Genomic DNA, 19,697 nt, shown 5'->3' with positions numbered 1-19,697 from the left:
GACCCTGACTCTCTCTCTCGACTCTCTCTCTCCCCCAAAAATGATCCGGGAGATTTACCGCGCCTACTGGGCGCTGTGCTTTTCGGGGAGCCACCACCAACGAGACATTTTGGCACGGAGCCCGGGACACTGTTTGTTGCCATGCTCGCCGATTGAGGGAGGAGGGTTCTTTGGGCCACGGTATGGCCGCCTGCTCCGGTCGGGTGTAGCTGGAGAGCTGATGAAGACCAGCTGGAGCGTCCGCTTGAGGTGCTGGATGACTTAGGGGTTGGTGACTTAGTGACTTAGGGGTTCCCAACTTGGCCTGGGTGACTTAGTGATTTCCCGACTGGGCGCTGGACTAGGATGACTTAGGGGTTGGTGACTTAGTGACTTAGGGGTTCCCGACTTGGCCTGGGTGACTTAGTGATATCCCGACTTGGTGCTGGACTTGGAAGACTTAGGGGTTGGTGACGGGGTTCCCAACTTGGCCTGGGTGACTTAGTGGCTTCCCAACTTGGCGCTGGGGCCAGTCTGAGGCCTGAGCCTGATGTAGCGAGCCATGGGGAGTAGATTGTTTCCAGGAGTTAGGATGACTTAGGGGTTGGTGACTTAGTGACTTAGGGGTAGGTGACTTAATGACTTAGGGGATGACTTAGGGGTTGGTGACTTAGTGACTTAGGGGATGACTTAGGGGTTGGTGACTTAGTGGCTTAGGGGATGACTTAGGGGTTGGTGACTTAGTGGCTTAGGGGATGACTTAGGGGTTGGTGACTTAGTGGCTTAGGGGTGACTTAGGGGTTGGTGACTTAGTGGCTTAGGGGATGGCTTAGGGGTTGGTGACTTGGTGGCTTAGGGGATGACTTAGGGGTCAGTGACTTGGTGGCTTAGGGGATGACTTATTACTATTGTTATTAGTGGGCGTTTAATGATAGGATGATCGGATCACAGACCAGGTAGATTGTCAATCAACTCGCTTTATTTAATCAAACACAAGGGACACCTACAGTACATGTGGTGTTTTCAAGGCAATGTTCAAACAGAATCAATATTTCTTGTTTGGTGGGGGGCGGGTCCTTTGCGGGCAGCGGGAGTGGGGGTGGGCGTCCCCGCAGGTGCTACATGCGTGCAGGAAATTACATTTGGGATATGTGCACACGTTTTCATTGAAATATCTGCAAAGGGAGTCGGGGGAATGGGCATGCACCTGGGAGGACCCGCTGGTGTCGGGCGCCCAGGAGGGGGCGGGGGTGGGGGCGGCGCCGGACTGAAAGGCCGCCTTTGGGCAGAATTGTGCAGAGTGCCCCGGTTCGCCGCACGAGTAGCAGGTGTTCGCCGGCCGCCCGCTAACCAGCGACGTGAAGATCTGCATGTCCATAATGGACCAGTTAAGCCGCGTATTAGCCCGGGTGATCATCAGGGCGGCTTTAGCGGAGAATGCTTTATGATACTGGTAGAATAATTTACCGTGGTTGGAGTAGAGGTCCACTATTAGCGCTATATATAAATCTAGCTCATAGCGGCGCTCTGGGTACACCTCACAGATCACGTCGCGGTAGACGCCGAACGTGTTCAGGAAGTCACATAGGGAGAGGTCTTTGGACAGGCGGGGGTCGGACGACTTTAAATAGACAGGGCCATCTGGGTCACCCGCGACCTTCCTTTTGCACTCGGGGGATGGCAGGAGTATGCTAACTAAATTGATGTCTCTGCCCTTCAAAATCTGGGATCTCAACCTGGGAGACACATCGGCACAGGGAGAAACAAAAGGCATACCAAATGAGATGGCGGGCGTGGCGGACGCCAGGGTGTTCATCTGGGCGGGTTGGGCGGTGGTGAGGAGCACGTCGGCTTGCTGCGTGGGCGGGGGCAGGATCGGCTGCTGCGCCGGCTGGGCTGCGGCGAACGTGGGGGGAAAGGGGGGGGGGGGTTTCCAGGGCCCTCTGACGAGCATCTACTGATCTGCTAGCATCTAGCAGGGACAGCAGAATGGCTCTTGACAACCCCTGTCGGCTCGGCGGAGCTGCGAATGGTGCGGTTTCCGCTTCCGGGGCGGCGGCCTGGAGGTCAGTGCGACCAGGAAGGACATGGCGTCTCGCGGTGGCCCCGCGGCCTGTATTTCCCCGGCGTCTCCCCGCTCTCGGAGCGGCTGCCTCTGCTGATCTTCGTCCGCGGCCTCTCCCACGTCCACGCCGAGCGGCCTCCCCCTCTGGCACGCTCGCGCGCGTTCTTGGGCGACCGGGCGCACGCGGCACTTCGTCATCTGCTCTCCTTCCAAGGGCCGTCGCAGTGGCGCGCCCCGTGCCACGGGAACGCGCGCCGGGCCTTTTCATCGTGGCTGCGTTGGCGGCCTGTGGTCCGGCCGCTTCGCCAACGTCTTCATCAGACGTCTCGGAAAGCAAGAACGCACCGTGGCCGATCTGGAACGGGGTCTCGTTGGCTGAGCTGCTGTCGCTGTCCATGGACTGCTCTGGCTCGGAGCTCGACATGCCGGGAATGGAGTGGGAAGCGTTGAGGAATCTGCGGGGAATATCTGCGTTGGATTTCCACGGGTAGAGAAGGCTTGAGGGTGCTGATTCGGTCTCCGGATATGGTGCAAAACAACGCTTCGGAGGACGGCTCAGGGGAGATGGACTGCCGTGAAGCTGCTGCTGCTATGATCGGCCAGAGAGAGAGAGGTGACGTAGAACCCTTGCTATATATATGAGAATTAACTGACGTCATATCTGACGTCATTACAGACGCCATACTAAGACTTTGACTGACCACGTCATACTAGAACTTGACTGACGTCAGGGGGTGATCGGATTAGATTATGCACGAATGGCCTTCAGCTTGAAATATGGTCTAGAGACCTCACTACATTTGAATAAACAGTGGTATGGCATTTATACAGTGTGTAGTGGAGAGAACAATGGACTAGGTGCTAGTTAGGGGTTTGTCACCAAGTTCACGCTGGTGTGTCGGCCAGGACACCACTTAAAGCCTCCAGGTATGAGGAATAAAAAGCTGAGAGAGGATGATGTTTCTGTCTTTCTTTACTGGCACTGTGCAGCAACACATACAGGTTGTGAGTTTGGGATAGTTGTGAACAGTTGTGGTTTTTCTATATAGAAAGAATAACAAAAATACAATTAGTGATCAAACATACATAAATCCCATTAATATCCCCATCTGCATAAATATACTATTACTGATCCATAACATTAATTCTAACAGGATGAAATTAAATGGCTACAATTATACTCCCCTTACTATTACAGAGCCAGAAATAAATGCCATTCACTTATTAACAGGTTTCCACAAACATATTAGCTACTGGTAATTTAATTTATAACTCACGTTTTACTAGCGAGGCTTTTATTGTGAAAATCCACACTTCCTGTTGCAGTTAACTATCTTAGTTTAACCTCAATATAAACACAGGCATTTAATAATCACTTCGGGAGGCTTGCTTGCTCCATCATAAAACATCATTCCACACAATAGCAACAACAGGTAATGAATAATATAACATAAGAACATGTTCAGGACTCGACATATTTAACCGACGTGCTGCGTCGGGGGCTGTCAGGTGTGAGGACAGGAGGATCATTAATTAGCGTACATCAACCGGCTATTATTAGTGCATTTGGCAGCGATTCTTTTTTTTTGGCCAGAAGCCAGGGTATGGCGTGTGCCATATCTTGCCATACTGAATTGACGCCCTTGGAAGTGTGTAACATTAACATTATGTATTTTTTCAAACAGACATCCCAACTACTATCACAACTACTATGGCTATGGATACTGGTATCCAAACACCAGAGCAGCTTATGCTCGTTGGATAATGACAACTCATGTGGACCTGGGAACTCGATCTGATACTGGTGAATCTAACAGATCTCCCATCACAACTAATGTACCTCCTCTCCGGTAATGAATGATCAATTATTGTTTTGTGCTGTTCCAGAAAAGTGTCAGCTCACATGTGAAGTTTAACAGAAAACCAGTCAACTCCCAAGTAGGGATGTCACAATATATCGTCCCACGATATACCGCGATATCAAAACGTGACAATATGTATCGTTGAGATGAAATCTCATATCGTGAGAAAAAGAAGCTGAACATGGTGGCACTGATCTGCATCTGATTGCATGCTCGCTCTCATTTTCATTGCTTTGTTTGAACAGACGAGGGACGTTACAGACACGGAGGATGAAAATGGGGAAATTACTCAAATTAGCGTGGAGGATGCCCCCTCAACGTACAAATTGATCGCAGAAAAATATTGTTAAAATATCGTATCATATCGTTATCGTGAACCCAATATTGTGTATCGTATCGTATCGTGAACTGAGTGTATCGTGACACCCCTACTCCCAAGTATTGGTTTCACAGACATGAATTAGCTTTGCACAGGCACAATTACGCAGAGCCCATCTGGTGACATTAATAAAATAATGTTGGCTAATCTCTATGATAGCTGCATATGAGATGTCATCTGACTGTAAACAATGACGGACGTGGAAGTCATGGTGCAGCCGTCTGCTCTCCACCAGAAACCCTGAAATACTGTCCGTCTCTCCCAAAGTTTCAGAATCTCTCTGCGGGTGTCAGAGTTAATGACTACCTGGGCCAGACTTGGAAAATCATTCAGGCAGGAAATATAGTGTGGAATGTAGCCCCACACGTTTTCTGAAAATCGTGTAAAAGCAAAAAACAAAGTGCATTTACGCACTTAAGTCACACAAAAAAGTGGTCCTCGTTTGTGACGCTTATCTTGCTGAACACAAACTTCAGACCTTATTTCATGCATTTAACTGAAATCTCCATACTAAAATCCCATTGCCTTTTCCCTTTACGTCTTAATGATCTTGTTCCCACAAGTTAGTACATGTAAGTGATGGCCACAACTGTACACTGATCTTATTTTCATTATGAAGCTGTGGCCACTCGCTAGGATCTTTTCCCCACACATTATTAAGTCATGGTCACACATACATTTTGATTAACAAGCAAATAGTAAACATGTGCCCCCTAGGAGCACAAAGTCAACGTTACAGTGTGACTAACAAACGAACAGACGGAGACTGATCCACACTCCCCCCTCTGGGGGTCTGGGCAACAACAAGATATGTCACCAGATGGACTTTGTACACTTATGGTGCTTTGCCCTGCCACTGACTGTACCCTCCAAAAATATCGTTAATCCTGTATAATTCTTGCATTATATTAGTAGGTGTTCATAATTCAACCTGGTTCCCACTTCACAGAATAACCCGGAACTGTCCAAGGACATACAGTCTGCCAGTTTTTGATTCTGATGGTGATCAGGTCAGATGCAGGTATGGAGCATCAGCTGACTCTGAGTGCAGCTTGTGCTACCAACCTGAGGGTTTCTCTTTAGATCCGGTAAGAGATCATGCAAAATCCTGACACTTACTTTGCAAAATGGGAATCTGTCACATGAGCTTCAATAGACCCTTCTCACAGGAGCCATTTTGTGTTGAAAAGGCAGGGTAAACACAGGTGCAAGCAAAACACTAATTCTAACTTTCATGATTGGAATTTGGAAATCCTCGTTAGTGTTTTGCTTGCACCTGTGTTTATTCTGCCTTTTCGACACAAAGTGGCCCCCGTGAAAAGGGTCTATATAGAGCTGAACTTTGCCTTGTTTAGAGAAGAGTTTGTGGACAGGGTAATGCATAAATAGGTAACACTTTACACAAGTTTTACAGTAGTTACTAAGGAAACTAATGAGAAACTATTAGTTAATGATTAGTTACTGCCAGTTCTGAGTATAGTAGTTAATCATTAGTTAATCATTAGTTAAAGTAAGTTTGTGAGTATAGTAGTTAATCATTAGTTAATCATTAGTTAATCATTAGTCGGTCAGTCCCTGAGTAGAGTAGTTAATCATTAGTTAATGATTAGTTAAAGTAAGTTTGTGAGTATAGTAGTTAATCATTAGTTAACCATTACTTGATTATTATCTGTCCATTAGCTACTTTTTTCGTGTCCCCTATTGTAAAGTGGTGCATCAACTTACATTATTACTCAATTATTACCTGTCCATTAGTTACTCTTTTCGTGTACCCTTTGGTAAAGTGGTGCATCATACTGAGAGACTGAGTAGTTACTCATTACTTTTAAATTGCCCCTGGATCATGGTTTTTAGGGGCATTCTGAGATTTCTTAGGTCATTTTTGCTCTTTCCCCTGGCTAAATTCCTACACTCACATCAGTGTGATAAGAAGTACCTAAAATAATCAAAACCATCTTTGGATAAATGTATTTGATGTGGATTTTCCCTTTTTTTCTTTCATTTTTTTGTTTTGCTCATGCCCCGTCCAGTAACATGGAGGGATTTAAGACCTATACTGCAGCCAGCCACAAGGGGGCAATCGACATTTTTTGGATTCACTTTTGAGGAGCTGTCATGACGACCATATTTTTTATACAGTCTATGGTCAACAAGAGTGTATAATCTGTATCCACAGTATATAAAGGCTTTAATTGGTCAGTTACGTTCTACAACTTTTTTTTGCATGTACAGTTGCAATGTTCACCTGAACTTAATTATTTATTTGATATCAAGGTTTACATTATCGCTCCAATTAAACACCTGTCCACCCCTGCCCATAAGATTAGAATTACGGCATTATAGCTCTGCAGTGAAATGGTGTTTATGCTCAATCCCAAAAACGCACAGTTAATGGGCCTCAAGGAGAAAATAATTGTGATGTGATATACCAACAATTATGATATGACACAATTTTAACAGCTATTGCAGCCTTTGTTATTTGTGTGTCAAAAATAATGTTCCGTATTCCTTTCATCAGAATTCCTGCTCCTTATCATATACCACCAGTAGGCAAACTGGATATCATGGAGTATTTGAGCTAGTAGTGGAGGACTTCCCCAAAAAAACCATTTCTGTCTCCTACTCGGATGGATCCTTCACCTTGAAGAATCCCCTTTCAGTAGGAAGGCGTAAACGTGACACAAACAATACAAGCCCATCATTTTCATTGAGCACCACAACAGCTGCAACAACGACCACAGCCGCACCAACAACGACCACAGCTGCACCAACAACGACCACATCAGCTGCACCAACAACGACCACAGCTGCACCAACAACGACCACAGCTGGAGCAACAACGACCACAGCTGCACCAACAACGACCACAGCTGGAGCAACAACGACCACAGCTGCACCAACAACGACCACAGGTGGAGCAACAACGACCACAGCTGCACCAACAACGACCATAGCTGGAGCAACAACGACCACAGGTGGAGCAACAACGACCACAGCTGCACAAACAACGACCACAGCTGCACCAACAACGACCACAGGTGGAGCAACAGCGACCACAGCTGCACCCACAACGACCACAGCTGCACCAACAACGACCACAGCTGCACCAACAACGACCACAGGTGGAGCAACAACGACCACAGCTGCACCAACAACGACCACAGCTGCACCAACAACGACCACAGCTGCACCAACAATGACCACAGCTGCACCAGCAACGAGCACAGCTGCACCAACAACGACCACAGCTGGAGCAACAACGACCACAGCTGCACCAACAACAACAACAACAACCACAACTGCACCAATGACCACGACATCTACCACCATACCCACCACCACTCAGTTCTACCGTCCATCAATTGCTGCTTTAAGCAAGATTCCTCTACAGTTTTTAATTTATGGTTCGTTTGCATTTTTTCTATTGTAGCATTTATTTATTTTTTATTTCAATCTTGAGAGACCAGTGGGTAGAGTTAACAAGCAAGCTTTATTCAAGTATGGCAGAGCGATAAGATCTATGGCATGGAACGGTATGGCAACTAATTCTGATGGCATGGCAGCATGGCGACTAGTTCTTTGGCGTAATGACTCCGCGCTAAGATGCCTCTCTTCTTGAGGTGAGAGAGGGCATCTGCTCGGACTAGAATAGAGAATCCCCCTTTGGGGGGGGGTTTATGCAAAGGGAGGGGGGGTTTTGGCTAAAAGGGGGGGTTGTCTTTCTCAATGCTAGGGGGGTTTTGGCTAAAAGGGGGGTTTTCTTTCTTAACACTACATCAGCGCGCCGAATTATGCCGGATTGGTCGATCACCCAGCGCCCGCTGTAGTGCTGCGGCCACGCCCCGTCGGTGATTTCATAAGCCGCTGTGGGGTTTTCCTAATGCTGAGTCAGCGCGCCGAACTATGCCGGATTGGTCGATCACCCAGCGCCTGCTGTAGCGCTGCGGCCACGCCCGGGGGGCTTCGTAAGTCGCGGCCGCCAAGCCAACCGGTCGGCGACAAGCGTCGCATTCCGCCCAGCGCCCGCTGTAGCGCTGAGGCAAGCAGACCGGGTGGCAGTTTGGGTTTTCTTTCTTTTGGGGGATTCTCTATTCTAGTCCGAGCAGATGCCCTCTCTCACCTCAAGAAGAGAGGCATTTTAGCGCGGAGTCATTACGCCAAAGGACTAGTCGCCATGCTGCCATGCCATCAGAATTAGTTGCCATACCGTTCCATGCCATAGATCTTATCACTCTGCCATACTTGAATAAAGCTTGCTTGTTAACTCTACCCTCTGGTCTCTCATGATTGAAAGACCTAGTTTCAAGATGAAGACCAGACACGCTGCCTCGCACCACGCGTAATCCTAGTGACCTCATCTCATGTAATCCTAGTGTGACGAGCACAAGTGTAATCCCAGCGTGATGTCCGCGTGACGCACTTGCCTATATGACGCCAATAATGTCGTCAGTGCCGAGGCTATGCGGCGTAATGGCTCCGCGCTAAGATGCCTCTCTTCTTGCGGTGAGAGAGGGCATCTGCTCGGACTAGAATAGAGAATCCCCCTTTGGGGGGATTCTTCAGGAGTCAATACATTGGTGGTGGACTGGGGAGGTGGGTGGGGCGAAACGCAGCTTTCAGAGAATGGGATGCAATCAGCTCAGGTACAGCGACCAGAGGATCAGGGAAAGAGAACGATGACAAGCTGAGCATGGCTATATACTGCCACGTCATAGCCTCGGCACTGACGACATTATCGGCGTCATATAGGCAAGTGCGTCATGCGGACGTCATGCTGGGATTACACTTGTGCTCGTCACACTGGGATTACATGAGATGAGGTCACTAGGATTACGCGTGGTGCGAGGCAGCGTGTCTTGTCTTCATCTTGAAACTAGGTCGAGACCACCATTAGTATTTCATTTTCACTAACTCTCTCACTTTCTCTCCCTCCGTTTTTGACTTTCAGTTGACTCACACTATGCCCCTTCATGCCTCGATGGTGACTATTTCCCAAGTTTTCTGTCTCCAACTCCACGTAATGGAGTCAATCTTCCTGCCTTTGTCAACAACACACTCGAAATCAAAGTCAAAGCCACAGCAAAATACTCCACGTAAGGAAATTCAACATTCAATTTTTGTTATAACTTGTTATGTATCATATGAGTTAATTAGAACAATCATGTCCCAGTGCGTTATTCGGAAGGTACAGTCTAATTTTTCATTAGTAGTATTATTCGCAATATGTACAGTATAATTTTTCATAGTATTAGCCAGTAGTTCATATACCTTAAATGGATTCTACTGTAAATTTTAAATAATTACCTTATAGAATATTGCTGTCCTTGTTGCCCAGAACAAGTTTATGAAAACATTGTTCCTCTTGTAGGATCTATGGCCTCGTTATCACTGGACCAACGGGCATTACAAAACAGAATATCTCCACAGATGAATATGCCATAAAATGGACACCAACGGATAATGAATTGGACGACCATTTCCCTATTTGCTTTCATTTTGAGGCAGTAGACAGGTGAGCTTCAAATAAACTATATCAAGTTCATTCCAAATCACATTAACCAGAATGGATGACCAGTTGATACCAATATGCAAAAATCTTCACAGGGTGTTGTATTTCTGCTGACATATTTCTGTATTTTCAAGTAGCATTTTTAAACCACGGTGTATCTTTGTCAAATGAATTGTTTGTGTCAGTTGTTTTTGCTTGTTATGCCATAAAGCAATCCAACAATTTTCCTACAAAACAATGGCAAAATAAAAAATGTAATATCTTGTAGAGGTGGAAGGTTTTGTTTGTTTATGGTAATAGACTAATATTTCAAACTTAATGTGTTAATAGGCTGGCTAATTTATTGATGTTAAAATGCTACACGGAAGACTTTTAACAGTTTACTGGAGAAACAGTTTATACCATACTAGGCATTTCGCTACTATGCACTATGCACCCTCGATCCCTAGGCTCACCCGCTGCACGGGCTCGACGAGCTGACCCTGCAGCTTGCCTACGCAGCTCGGCCTTGCCCGCAGCTCCGCTCCTGCACGGCCTCGCCTGCCCTATCGGCGCACGCACAACAAGGTCACCCGCACGGGTGCTCTTTACACTTCCTGAAAGTTTCAGCCCGATCGCACTTAAAACGGCATGGCTGTGGCCGGACAAAATTCTTAAAACAAACAGACAAGAGTCAACATTGCCAAATTTATATAAAGAAGATAGATAGATAGATAGATAGATGAACTCCATTCCCCCAAATGTATTGTGTTTGGAATAATTACCAACTAGGTTATACTTTGCCTGTTAGTCTGTCAGCATAATATCTCAAAAACTTCTGAAGGCGTTTCCATGGAAGTTGGAATTAACAATTTTACAGATAGATCTTAGGCCAAGGAACAATTGATTAACATTTGGTGGTGATCCACATCTGGGATTTCCACCATTAGACAATTATTGTACAATTAACTGTAGCCATTCAATCTGAATATCATGCTAGAAACTAATGGACACGGACATGATTCCAATACCTAATGGTATGATTGCATAATCAAGAAATCAGTTTAATTCATGGTGATGGGAATGATGTCTGTGAGCGTAACAGCAAGTTGGAAAATTGCTCAGCATTAACAGAGGTTTGCACTGTACCTTCTATTTTTTTAAGTGTGTATTCAGATGTGAGATGATTGATGTCTAGATAAGTGCCATTACAGACTATATTGAGGGAAACTTAATTGAATAATTGACCACTTTAACATTCTATTCCAGACACCACAGAGTCTATCATTCAGAGTTGCGCTGTGTGATTGCTGATGTTGGATACCATGGTGAGTTGATACACTCTGAAAATTAACAAAGTATCCCAGTGAAACAAATGTTATGTTTCATGAAATAATATAATGCTCAATGTCATGTTTTGACTATTGGATATTGGCTGTTCTTGTATTGGAGGTGCTGAAATGGCATGTTTTAGGAAAGATTGACACATGCAGTTATGGATATTTTTAACCCTTATGTACATTAGCTAGCTGCACAAGTTAACACAGATAGGGTTGTGAATGAAACTGAAATGTATTAACTGTGAGAGATTAGCTGCAGTGGTTCTCAAACCTTTTCACGTCAAGGACCCCTTTAAGCTTCTGGCATACTCTTCGCGCACGCGCTGGAGGCGGGGCTCCAAGGAGGGCGCGCGCACTCTGCGCGGGCCAAAACAGAACATACTCAGTGCGCAGCTCCAGGCTCCAGGCAGTCTGAATGAAATTTAATGTAACGTTCCCAATTCTATGTATTAAATTATAAAAAACGACCCTCAACATTTGGGAAGGCTAAGCCACACAACTAGTTCGTTATAATCGAACGCCATGCTTCAAAGGCAACTTTACGACGGTGAGGACTCAATCACAGCAGATATCCACTGATAGCCTACCACGGAGATCTCACAGGCACAGGCAGCAAAACCCGACGCGCTGATAGAAAAATCTCCATGGACGCGCCGCGCTGCGCTCAGGCCTCGCCCCCCGACACGCCCCGTGCGATGACGTCATAATTGCCGTGCGCCCTATGCGCTTGGCTGGGCGCGAAGAGTGTGCCACAAGCTTTAGTCTCTCAAGATGGACACGTGGGTTCCCACAATTTACAGATGCTCCGGGGTTATCCGTTCATTTCCCCACTTGTGATTGGTTGAATACCATCGAAGGTGGGTATGCGCTCATTTCCCCACTTGTGATTGGTCGAATACCATCGAACTGAAGTGTTTTTCTCTTTGGAAGATGACAACTTCGTCTGTCCAAATTTTAATGGGCTGAAGTACAGACTGTCTCTGGAGCATTCCAAGATTGTGGAAAGAGATAGACTGGCTCGAGAGACTACCTCAAGTAAAGGTAGTCTAGGTTGCTTTTAGAGGTTTTAATACAGAAAGTGTATGAAACCCATCACCAAAATAGTCATACATTCTATCATTGTGTTACTTATGGATGGAATTACATAGTGAAAATAAATGATTCCCCTTTTTGTTGGGGACTCCCTGGAACCCTGGTTAAAATCACCACATCCATGAACTCATATTCTGTTTCATTCTGCAATATTGTCTTCTGGAAATACATTTCCCCAGCAATCATTCTGTAGAAGGGTGCACTCAATCAAACTTCAAGTCATCACTATTATGTCTTGTGTCACACTTGAGTTGTCTCATGTCTTCATCTCAGTCTGTTCACACATCATCATCATCATCACCATCACCACCATCGTTATGTGTATCTGACACTTTTCAGAGACCACTGTACACTGCAATGAAACCACGATGACAGTGGAGGTGGTGAAGGGCTACCTCATCAGACGCAACGAGCACAACTTACACCTGAAAGACTTCAATGACCCTGCCTGCAACCTGACAAGACGCTCCAACAACACCCACCTAGTCGCCACCATGTCACTGAACACCTGTGGGACCACACTGGATGTAAGGCACACTAAACTAACACAGTTACATTGACTACTTAAGGCAAGGCAGGCCTCCCAAAATTATGGCTGAGAAAGGATCCCTTTTGTTCAGTTGTCAACAGTCGTACAATCTTAGTTCTTTGTCCATTTTGTACATTGTATGTAGATCATTGTTTGGAGGAGCGTCTAAAAAGCATCATAATAAATGTAATAGTGACAAGGCACCTTCTATGCATCCCAAAAATCATTATTATTATTCAAATGTTTTTATTGGTTTTTCAAAGTACTCCGTTCTCCAAATTAACACAAACAGAACAGGACAAAACAAAAACAAACCCACAACAATACCAACACTACTCAATAAATCAAAATCAATACAATACAATACAATACAATACAATTAAATTAAACCAGTCAGGACAAGAATACAAATACATGACGAAATAAACAAAACAAAACAAAACAAATCAAAATCAAAATGTAGGATAGGATTGGGGGAAGGGGGAGGGGGGGGGGGGGGGGGGGGAGCAGCTACTCTTCTACAACCTGTGGGAACTCCGTCTCAAAGTAGGACAGAAACGGTTGCCAGATCTTAAGGTACTTCTGGGTGGAGCCTCGGGCAGTGTGTTTAAGCTGTTCTAGTTTGAGATGGGACATTACTTCTTCTACCCAGCGCTTATGGGATGGTGCCCTAACCTTCTTCCAGCTGAAGAGTATTAGACGTCTAGCCAGTAATGTAGAGAATGCTATAGCTTCAGCTTGGTGAGTTGGAATTGATGTCTCCTGTGGGACTACACCGAACAGAGCGGTCAATGGATTGGGATCAATGACTCTGTCGCACATAAAGGAAAATGTGTTAAATACACCTGTCCAGAGTGGGGTCAGTTTGGGGCACAGCCAGAACATGTGACTGAGGGTAGCTGGGTCTCGACTGCACCTAACACAGTTTGGGTCTAAACCAGGATATAACTTGGCCAGCTTGCTCGCCGATAAGTGAAGCCTATGTAGAACTTTAAACTGTACCAACCCGTGCCTAATACATATTGATGATGAGTGCACCAGTGAGACCGCCTCTTGCCAATCTGTTTCCGACAACTCAATTCCCAACTCCTCTTTCCATTTCTCTGCCAGGTGTGTGAGTGATGGAGAGGCGACGCTCTGGATAATATCATACAGTCTAGACACCACGCCCCTGCTAGCTGGATCCCCACTCAGACAGTCATCTACCCACGTGCTCTGTGGAGTTGTTAGAGAAAAGTGTTTTTGTACATAGCTACGTATCTGTAAATACCTAAAAAAATGTGAATGGGGAATGTCAAAATCCTTCCTTAACTGATCAAACGAAATAAAATGCCCTTCCTTAAAGAGGTCTTTCACACACTTGATCCCTCTCCTATGCCATAATTGGAAAGACGGGTCTGTAAGAGATGGGGTAAAGTTAACATTTGCCAGAATAGGGGAAAAAGTAAAAGCTTGTTTATGTTTGAAATGTATTCTAAACTGGGACCATATCTTTAAAGAGCCGTAAATAATGGGGTTGTTTGTCCAATGGCGTTTACTTAATGGTAGAGGGGCACAGATCAAGGAGCGAAGTGACACTGGATCGCTTGAACGCTGTTCCATGAGAGACCACACTGGAGATTCATCCTCTGACAAGTCTGAGACCCAAAACAACATCTTATGGATGTTGGCCGCCCAATAGTAGTATAAATAGTTTGGGGAGGACAAACCCCCCTCCTCCTTTCGTCTTTCCAGATATTCTTTCCGTATTCTAGGTATTTTTTTATTCCAAATGAAAGTAGAGGTGCACCTATCTAGTTCTTTAAAAAAGGATTTGGGAATGAAAACTGGGACTGCTTGAAAAAGAAATAAGAATCTAGGCATGATTGTCATTTTTACAGAATTGATCCTACCAGCGAGTGATAAGGGGAGTGTTGACCATCTCTCCATATCTAACTTGGCCTTATTAAATGCTAGTTTGAGGTTTTTGCTAAACAGATCGCTGTACTTTGAAGTGACACAGACACCCAGATAGTTAAAGCTGTCCTTACTAACGGAGAAAGGGAAGTTCTGGAACGACATTCGACGTGCTTTATCATTTATGGGAAATAAGACACTTTTACTTAAATTTAACTTATAACCTGACACCTGTCCGAACTCGGTGATAAGATCCAGAGCAATCGGTAGAGTAGCGTATGGGTCCGAGAGGAAGAGGAGAAGATCATCCGCGTACAGCGATAGTTTATGCAAATGTCCCCCCCTTCGAACCCCAACCAAATCGGCAGCCTCTCTTAACCTTATCGCCAACGGTTCAATGGCGATGTCAAATAGCTGAGGACTCAGCGGACACCCTTGTCTCGTCCCACGGAAGAGAGGAAAAAAGTTTGACATAATTTTATTTGTGCGTACTGAGGCTTGAGGTGCGGTATATAGAATTTTTATCCACGAACAGAAAATAGGACCAAAGCCGAACCTCTCAAGTGCAGTGAACAGATAGTTATATTCAATCCTGTCAAAAGCTTTTTGTGCATCTAACGATATTATGACCTCTGGCTCGACATTGTTGGGTTGATATATAACATTAAACACGCGCCGAAGGTTGCTTGATAACTGTCTCCCTACGATAAACCCTGTTTGATCAGGATGTATCAGTCTAGGCATAACGTTCTCCAGCCTGCCAGCCAGTACCTTAGTTAGAATTTTGTAGTCGCAACATAAAAGGCTAATCGGTCGATAAGACTCACACATCAAAGGATCTTTATTCTTTTTGAGTAATACTGAGATACGGGCCTGCGTCATAGTTGGGGGAAGCGCCTCCTTGTCCAGGACTTCCTCAAAAACCTTTGACAGTAACGGTAGTAATTTAGGGGCAAACTTCTTAAAGAATTCTATCGGAAACCCGTCAGGGCCTGGAGCCTTTCCGGACTTCATTTTTTTAATTGCACTATCGATTTCTGTTAAAGTTATATTTCTTTCTAATTTAGATTTATCTGCATCTTCTAGGGAGGGCATTTCTAATTTACTAAAGAAGTTATCTACTAATTCTTTATTACTTGCTTCTGAAGTATATAAATTTTCATAAAAGGACCGAAATTGAACGTTAATGTCTCTTTGATCTGTCAAAATCTCACCTTCCTCATCTTTTATTGCTGAAATAAAACCGGCTGTTGCCGACTGTTTAAGTTGATGGCACAAGAGTTTACTGGCGCGCTCCCCATGCTCATACAAAGCATGCCGAGATTTCAAATGTAGGTCTATGGCATTATCGTTAGTCAAGGAATCAAATTCTGTTCGGAGCAAAATCCTCTCTCTGTATAGACTCTCAGACGGTGATGTTGAGTGTAGTTGGTCAATCACTTTAATCCTGTCAATCAACTCTGTAACCCGTTTGGCCTTCCTCTTATTCTCACCAGCATTATAGGAGATCACCTGCCCCCTCACATACGCTTTCATGGTTTCCCACAATGTGCAATAGCTTATCTCAGGTGACTCGTTAGTTTCGAGGAAAAAATCTATTTGGGTGTTTATAAAGTCTACAAAGTTCTTATCCGCGAGTAGTCTTGGGTTAAGGCGCCACGTACGCTGGGGGAGTATGTTTTCCGGGAATCGAAGCTTCAAAAGTACAGGGCAATGATCTGATATGACTATACTACTGTATTTTACTTGTGTAACTATGGGCAATAATTTCTGGTCTACAAAAAGATAATCAATTCTAGAATAGGTTTGGTGTACGGGAGAAAAGAAAGAAAACTCTTTGGACGTTGGGTATTTGAATCTCCAGGGGTCAGTCACTCCATAAGACTGAAGAAATGTATTAACGCATCGTGCAGATTTATTGAGTGTGGTGACTTTCGTACTGGAACGGTCTAGTGACGGATCTAAGACACAATTTAGGTCCCCCCCTAGTATTAAGTCATGTGTATCCAGGTCCGGTAAAAGTGAGAAGAAATTACTAAAAAACTCAACATTATCCCAATTGGGGGCGTATACATTCCCGAGCACTACTGGTCTGTTAAACAATTTCCCCTTAACTATTATGTATCGACCATTTTTGTCTCTTATGGTGCTTGACTCTTCAAATTGTACATCTCGATGCAAGAGAATAGCAACTCCCCTACTTTTGCTATTAAAGTCAGAATGAAACACGTGCGCAAATCCTCCTCTAGAGAGTCTTAGCTGGTCCTTATTCAATAGATGAGTTTCCTGTAAGTAGACTATATCAGTTTTTAATTCGTTTAATTGGGAAAATACCTTGTTTCTCTTAACCGGGTGGTTCAGTCCCCGCACATTCCAACTCACCAATGTGGTGTCAGCCCTGCCTACACCTTTATCCGCCAATGCCATCAAGACGACCTCTTAGATGATGCCTCTGCCCGATCTCTGTGTCTCGTTGCCCGTGGTTCTGGAAAAACTGTCTTGAAGAGTCCCTAAGCTTGGTAATAAGGCTGTAGCCGTACAAGGGGGAAGAGTAAATTGGGATTTGGGGGTGGGGGTGGGGAGAATGAGCACTTAAACACAAACACTTCAAACACATAAAACAAATTATAACATTATCATCATTCTTGAACATAACAAAAGTGACAATGCTTGTCTCTCGCCTGGAGACTGCCTGCTCTTCCAGTTAACCTCTCCTCCTAAACTGCTTACCATGCTAGCACCTCACAGGAACCACCATACAAACAAATAAAATAAAAATAAATTCAGTATAGCTCTCCTCTCGCCTGCTGAACTGCCATTACTGAATAAATCACCATCACACCTCACTCACTTTGCCCCACAGTTGTGACCTACTAAATCATGAGTGACCATATAACATTCGGTTTGAGCAAAAATAAAAAATAACGGGGGGGGGGGGGGGGGGAATCGAAAACCTAGACACAACATGCAATCTCTCTCTCTCTCTCTCATACTCACACACACACACACACACACACACACACACCATGTTCTGTGTCTCAACTCAGCATGGAGCCCCCATGTCAATCAGGTAACTGGGCGTTGTTAAGGGGGCAGAGAGGGAAAGAAAACCGTTCGCACATACATTATTGTCCATGATGTAGCTTGCTGCAAGTCCTCTTCCACTCTTCACGCAACCAGCAAGAGTAGCGAAAATGTTTCCAATGGGGAGTTGCATAGTCCTGCACATGTACTAAAATAAAATAAAATAAATGCCCCATAGATTCGCACAAGCACACTATTGTGTGCGTGTGTAGCTTGTCTCAATGGTGTACCACTCCTCTGTGTATGTATAGCAAACATTATGAAAAAGATTATAAATTGGAAATTAAACCATCCTGTGGTAACAATACAATGAAATAAATGCCCCCTAATATTATTCACCTACCCATAACGTTACTGTCCATGTCATAGTCATACAATGAAATGAAATAAAATAAACGCTCCATAATGTCATTCACATTCCCCTAACGTTACCGACCATGTTGTGTTTAGCCTCCGTTGTTCACTCTCTCTTCAGCATGTCCGTTTAAGCCTTGCGCACCACCTTCTCCAAAACGAACGCCTTCGCTAGTTTTGGGTCCTTGAAAGTTGCCTCTCGTCCATCCGATGTTGTTATCCTTAATATCGCTGGGTACTTCAGGCCGTAGCGAACTCCCTCGCATCCCCGAAGTAGGCCTCTAACCTCGGTGAAGGCCGCCCGTTGTTGACTCACGGCCTGAGTGAAGTCTGGCAGGATTCTGATCTGGTCACCGTTAGCTGTCGTCACTGTTTTCATCTCTATGGCTTTCTTTAACAGCGCCTCTTTCTCTGGGAAGTGGTGGCATCGTACTATGAACGCCCGTGGTGGAAGGTTATCTTGTACCGGTTTGCTGCGCAGGGAACGGTGCGCGCGGTCCAGTTTGGGAGGCCTATCCAGGTTCAGAGCGTCTTTTAGCATGTTAGCCACAAACTGTGATGGCTGCTGTCCATGTTCACGTCCCTCCTTCACTCCCACGATGCGGAGATTACAGCGCCTTGACCTGGCCTCCAAATCCTCGCATTTGTCTCGTAGTGCAGCCAGCTCTTTTTTCATGCTGCTAACGTCTGACTCCACAGCGGTGATTGAATCAGAGTGGCTGCTAGCCGTAGCCTCCAGCTCTGATACACGGTGCTCGGCTGCCCCGATCCTATTGTTGACTTGATCCACCGCAGCTCGTAATTCAGTGCGAATCTGGGCAACCTGGCTCCGGAGCTCAGCAGACTGTGCCGTCGCATTTTCTTCCATTTTGGCCATCAAGTCTTGTTTTAAGCCCGCTATGGCCCTCAGCACTGCGTGGTCGTCACCGGCCTGGGCGCTGCCTGTTTGGCTACCACTAGCATCTTTAGCATTAGCTTCAGAGGGCTTCGACGCTGAATCTTTGCCTGCGCGAGTTTCTGGCATTTTCTTTTTCGTCGTAGTGGACAAGTTATCGTCTTAACTTGCTTTTTGTGACGTGCAATGTCAATCTACGCGACTTGAGGAGAGCTATATCATGAAATTAGTAGTTCCTGTGAGGAGCTCGGCAAAACACCGTCTTCACATGGCGCCGCTCTCACCGCCATCCCAAAAATCATGTATCAACATTCAATATTCATGAAAGATGAAAACAATACATGTTTGGTAAGAGATTTAACGGTAGAATTGTAAAGTTTCAAGTAATCAGTATTCTAATATCCACACAAAAATCAGACGCTGATTTGAACGACCACATTTGCCACCATTACAGGGGCCTGTACTACGTAGCTAGATGATTGCCTTATCCGAGTAAGTTTGAGTTTGAACCTGGTTTAGCCGTACTACAAAGCAAGTTAACTTCTAATCACCATGGCAACTCGTCACATTCATATAAGATCGCCATATGAAAAATAGATTGCAGTCAACTGAGAATAGAACTAGAAAAACATTTGTGGCTCTGTAGGCTACATAATTAAATTAAGCCTACTTACCACTTTATGTCTTAACAGCTGAACGATGCGTGGAGAAATATGATCACTATTAATCACCGC

At 45.1% G+C, this 19,697-nt stretch overlaps 1 protein-coding gene across 3 annotated transcripts in view; it reads left to right on the top strand.

The window, feature by feature from the left end:
• LOC310791286 (uncharacterized protein) overlaps window positions 1–19,697 on the top strand; it is a 30,395-nt gene that overhangs the window by 5,276 nt on the left and 5,422 nt on the right. Inside the window, exons 3-10 of one of the 3 annotated variants that reach the window (XM_083652972.1) lie at window positions 3,730–3,894; window positions 5,235–5,373; window positions 6,804–7,323; window positions 7,555–7,689; window positions 9,234–9,378; window positions 9,654–9,797; window positions 11,043–11,101; window positions 12,545–12,732. In XM_083652972.1, coding sequence (XP_083509098.1) covers window positions 3,730–3,894; window positions 5,235–5,373; window positions 6,804–7,323; window positions 7,555–7,689; window positions 9,234–9,378; window positions 9,654–9,797; window positions 11,043–11,101; window positions 12,545–12,732 — 1,495 coding nt within the window. Of the gene's footprint in view, window positions 1–3,729; window positions 3,895–5,234; window positions 5,374–6,803; window positions 7,690–9,233; window positions 9,379–9,653; window positions 9,798–11,042; window positions 11,102–12,544; window positions 12,733–19,697 lie in introns of all 3 variants that reach the window. The other 2 variants (XM_083652971.1, XM_083652973.1) reach the window with 2 other exon arrangements.

Source organism: Poromitra crassiceps, assembly GCF_964638095.1.
Source record: "Poromitra crassiceps genome assembly, chromosome: 16".
Taxonomy (NCBI): domain Eukaryota; kingdom Metazoa; phylum Chordata; class Actinopteri; order Beryciformes; family Melamphaidae; genus Poromitra; species Poromitra crassiceps.
The sequence above is the reverse complement of the archived record's forward strand: the minus strand, read 5'-3'. Positions and strand labels throughout refer to the sequence as shown.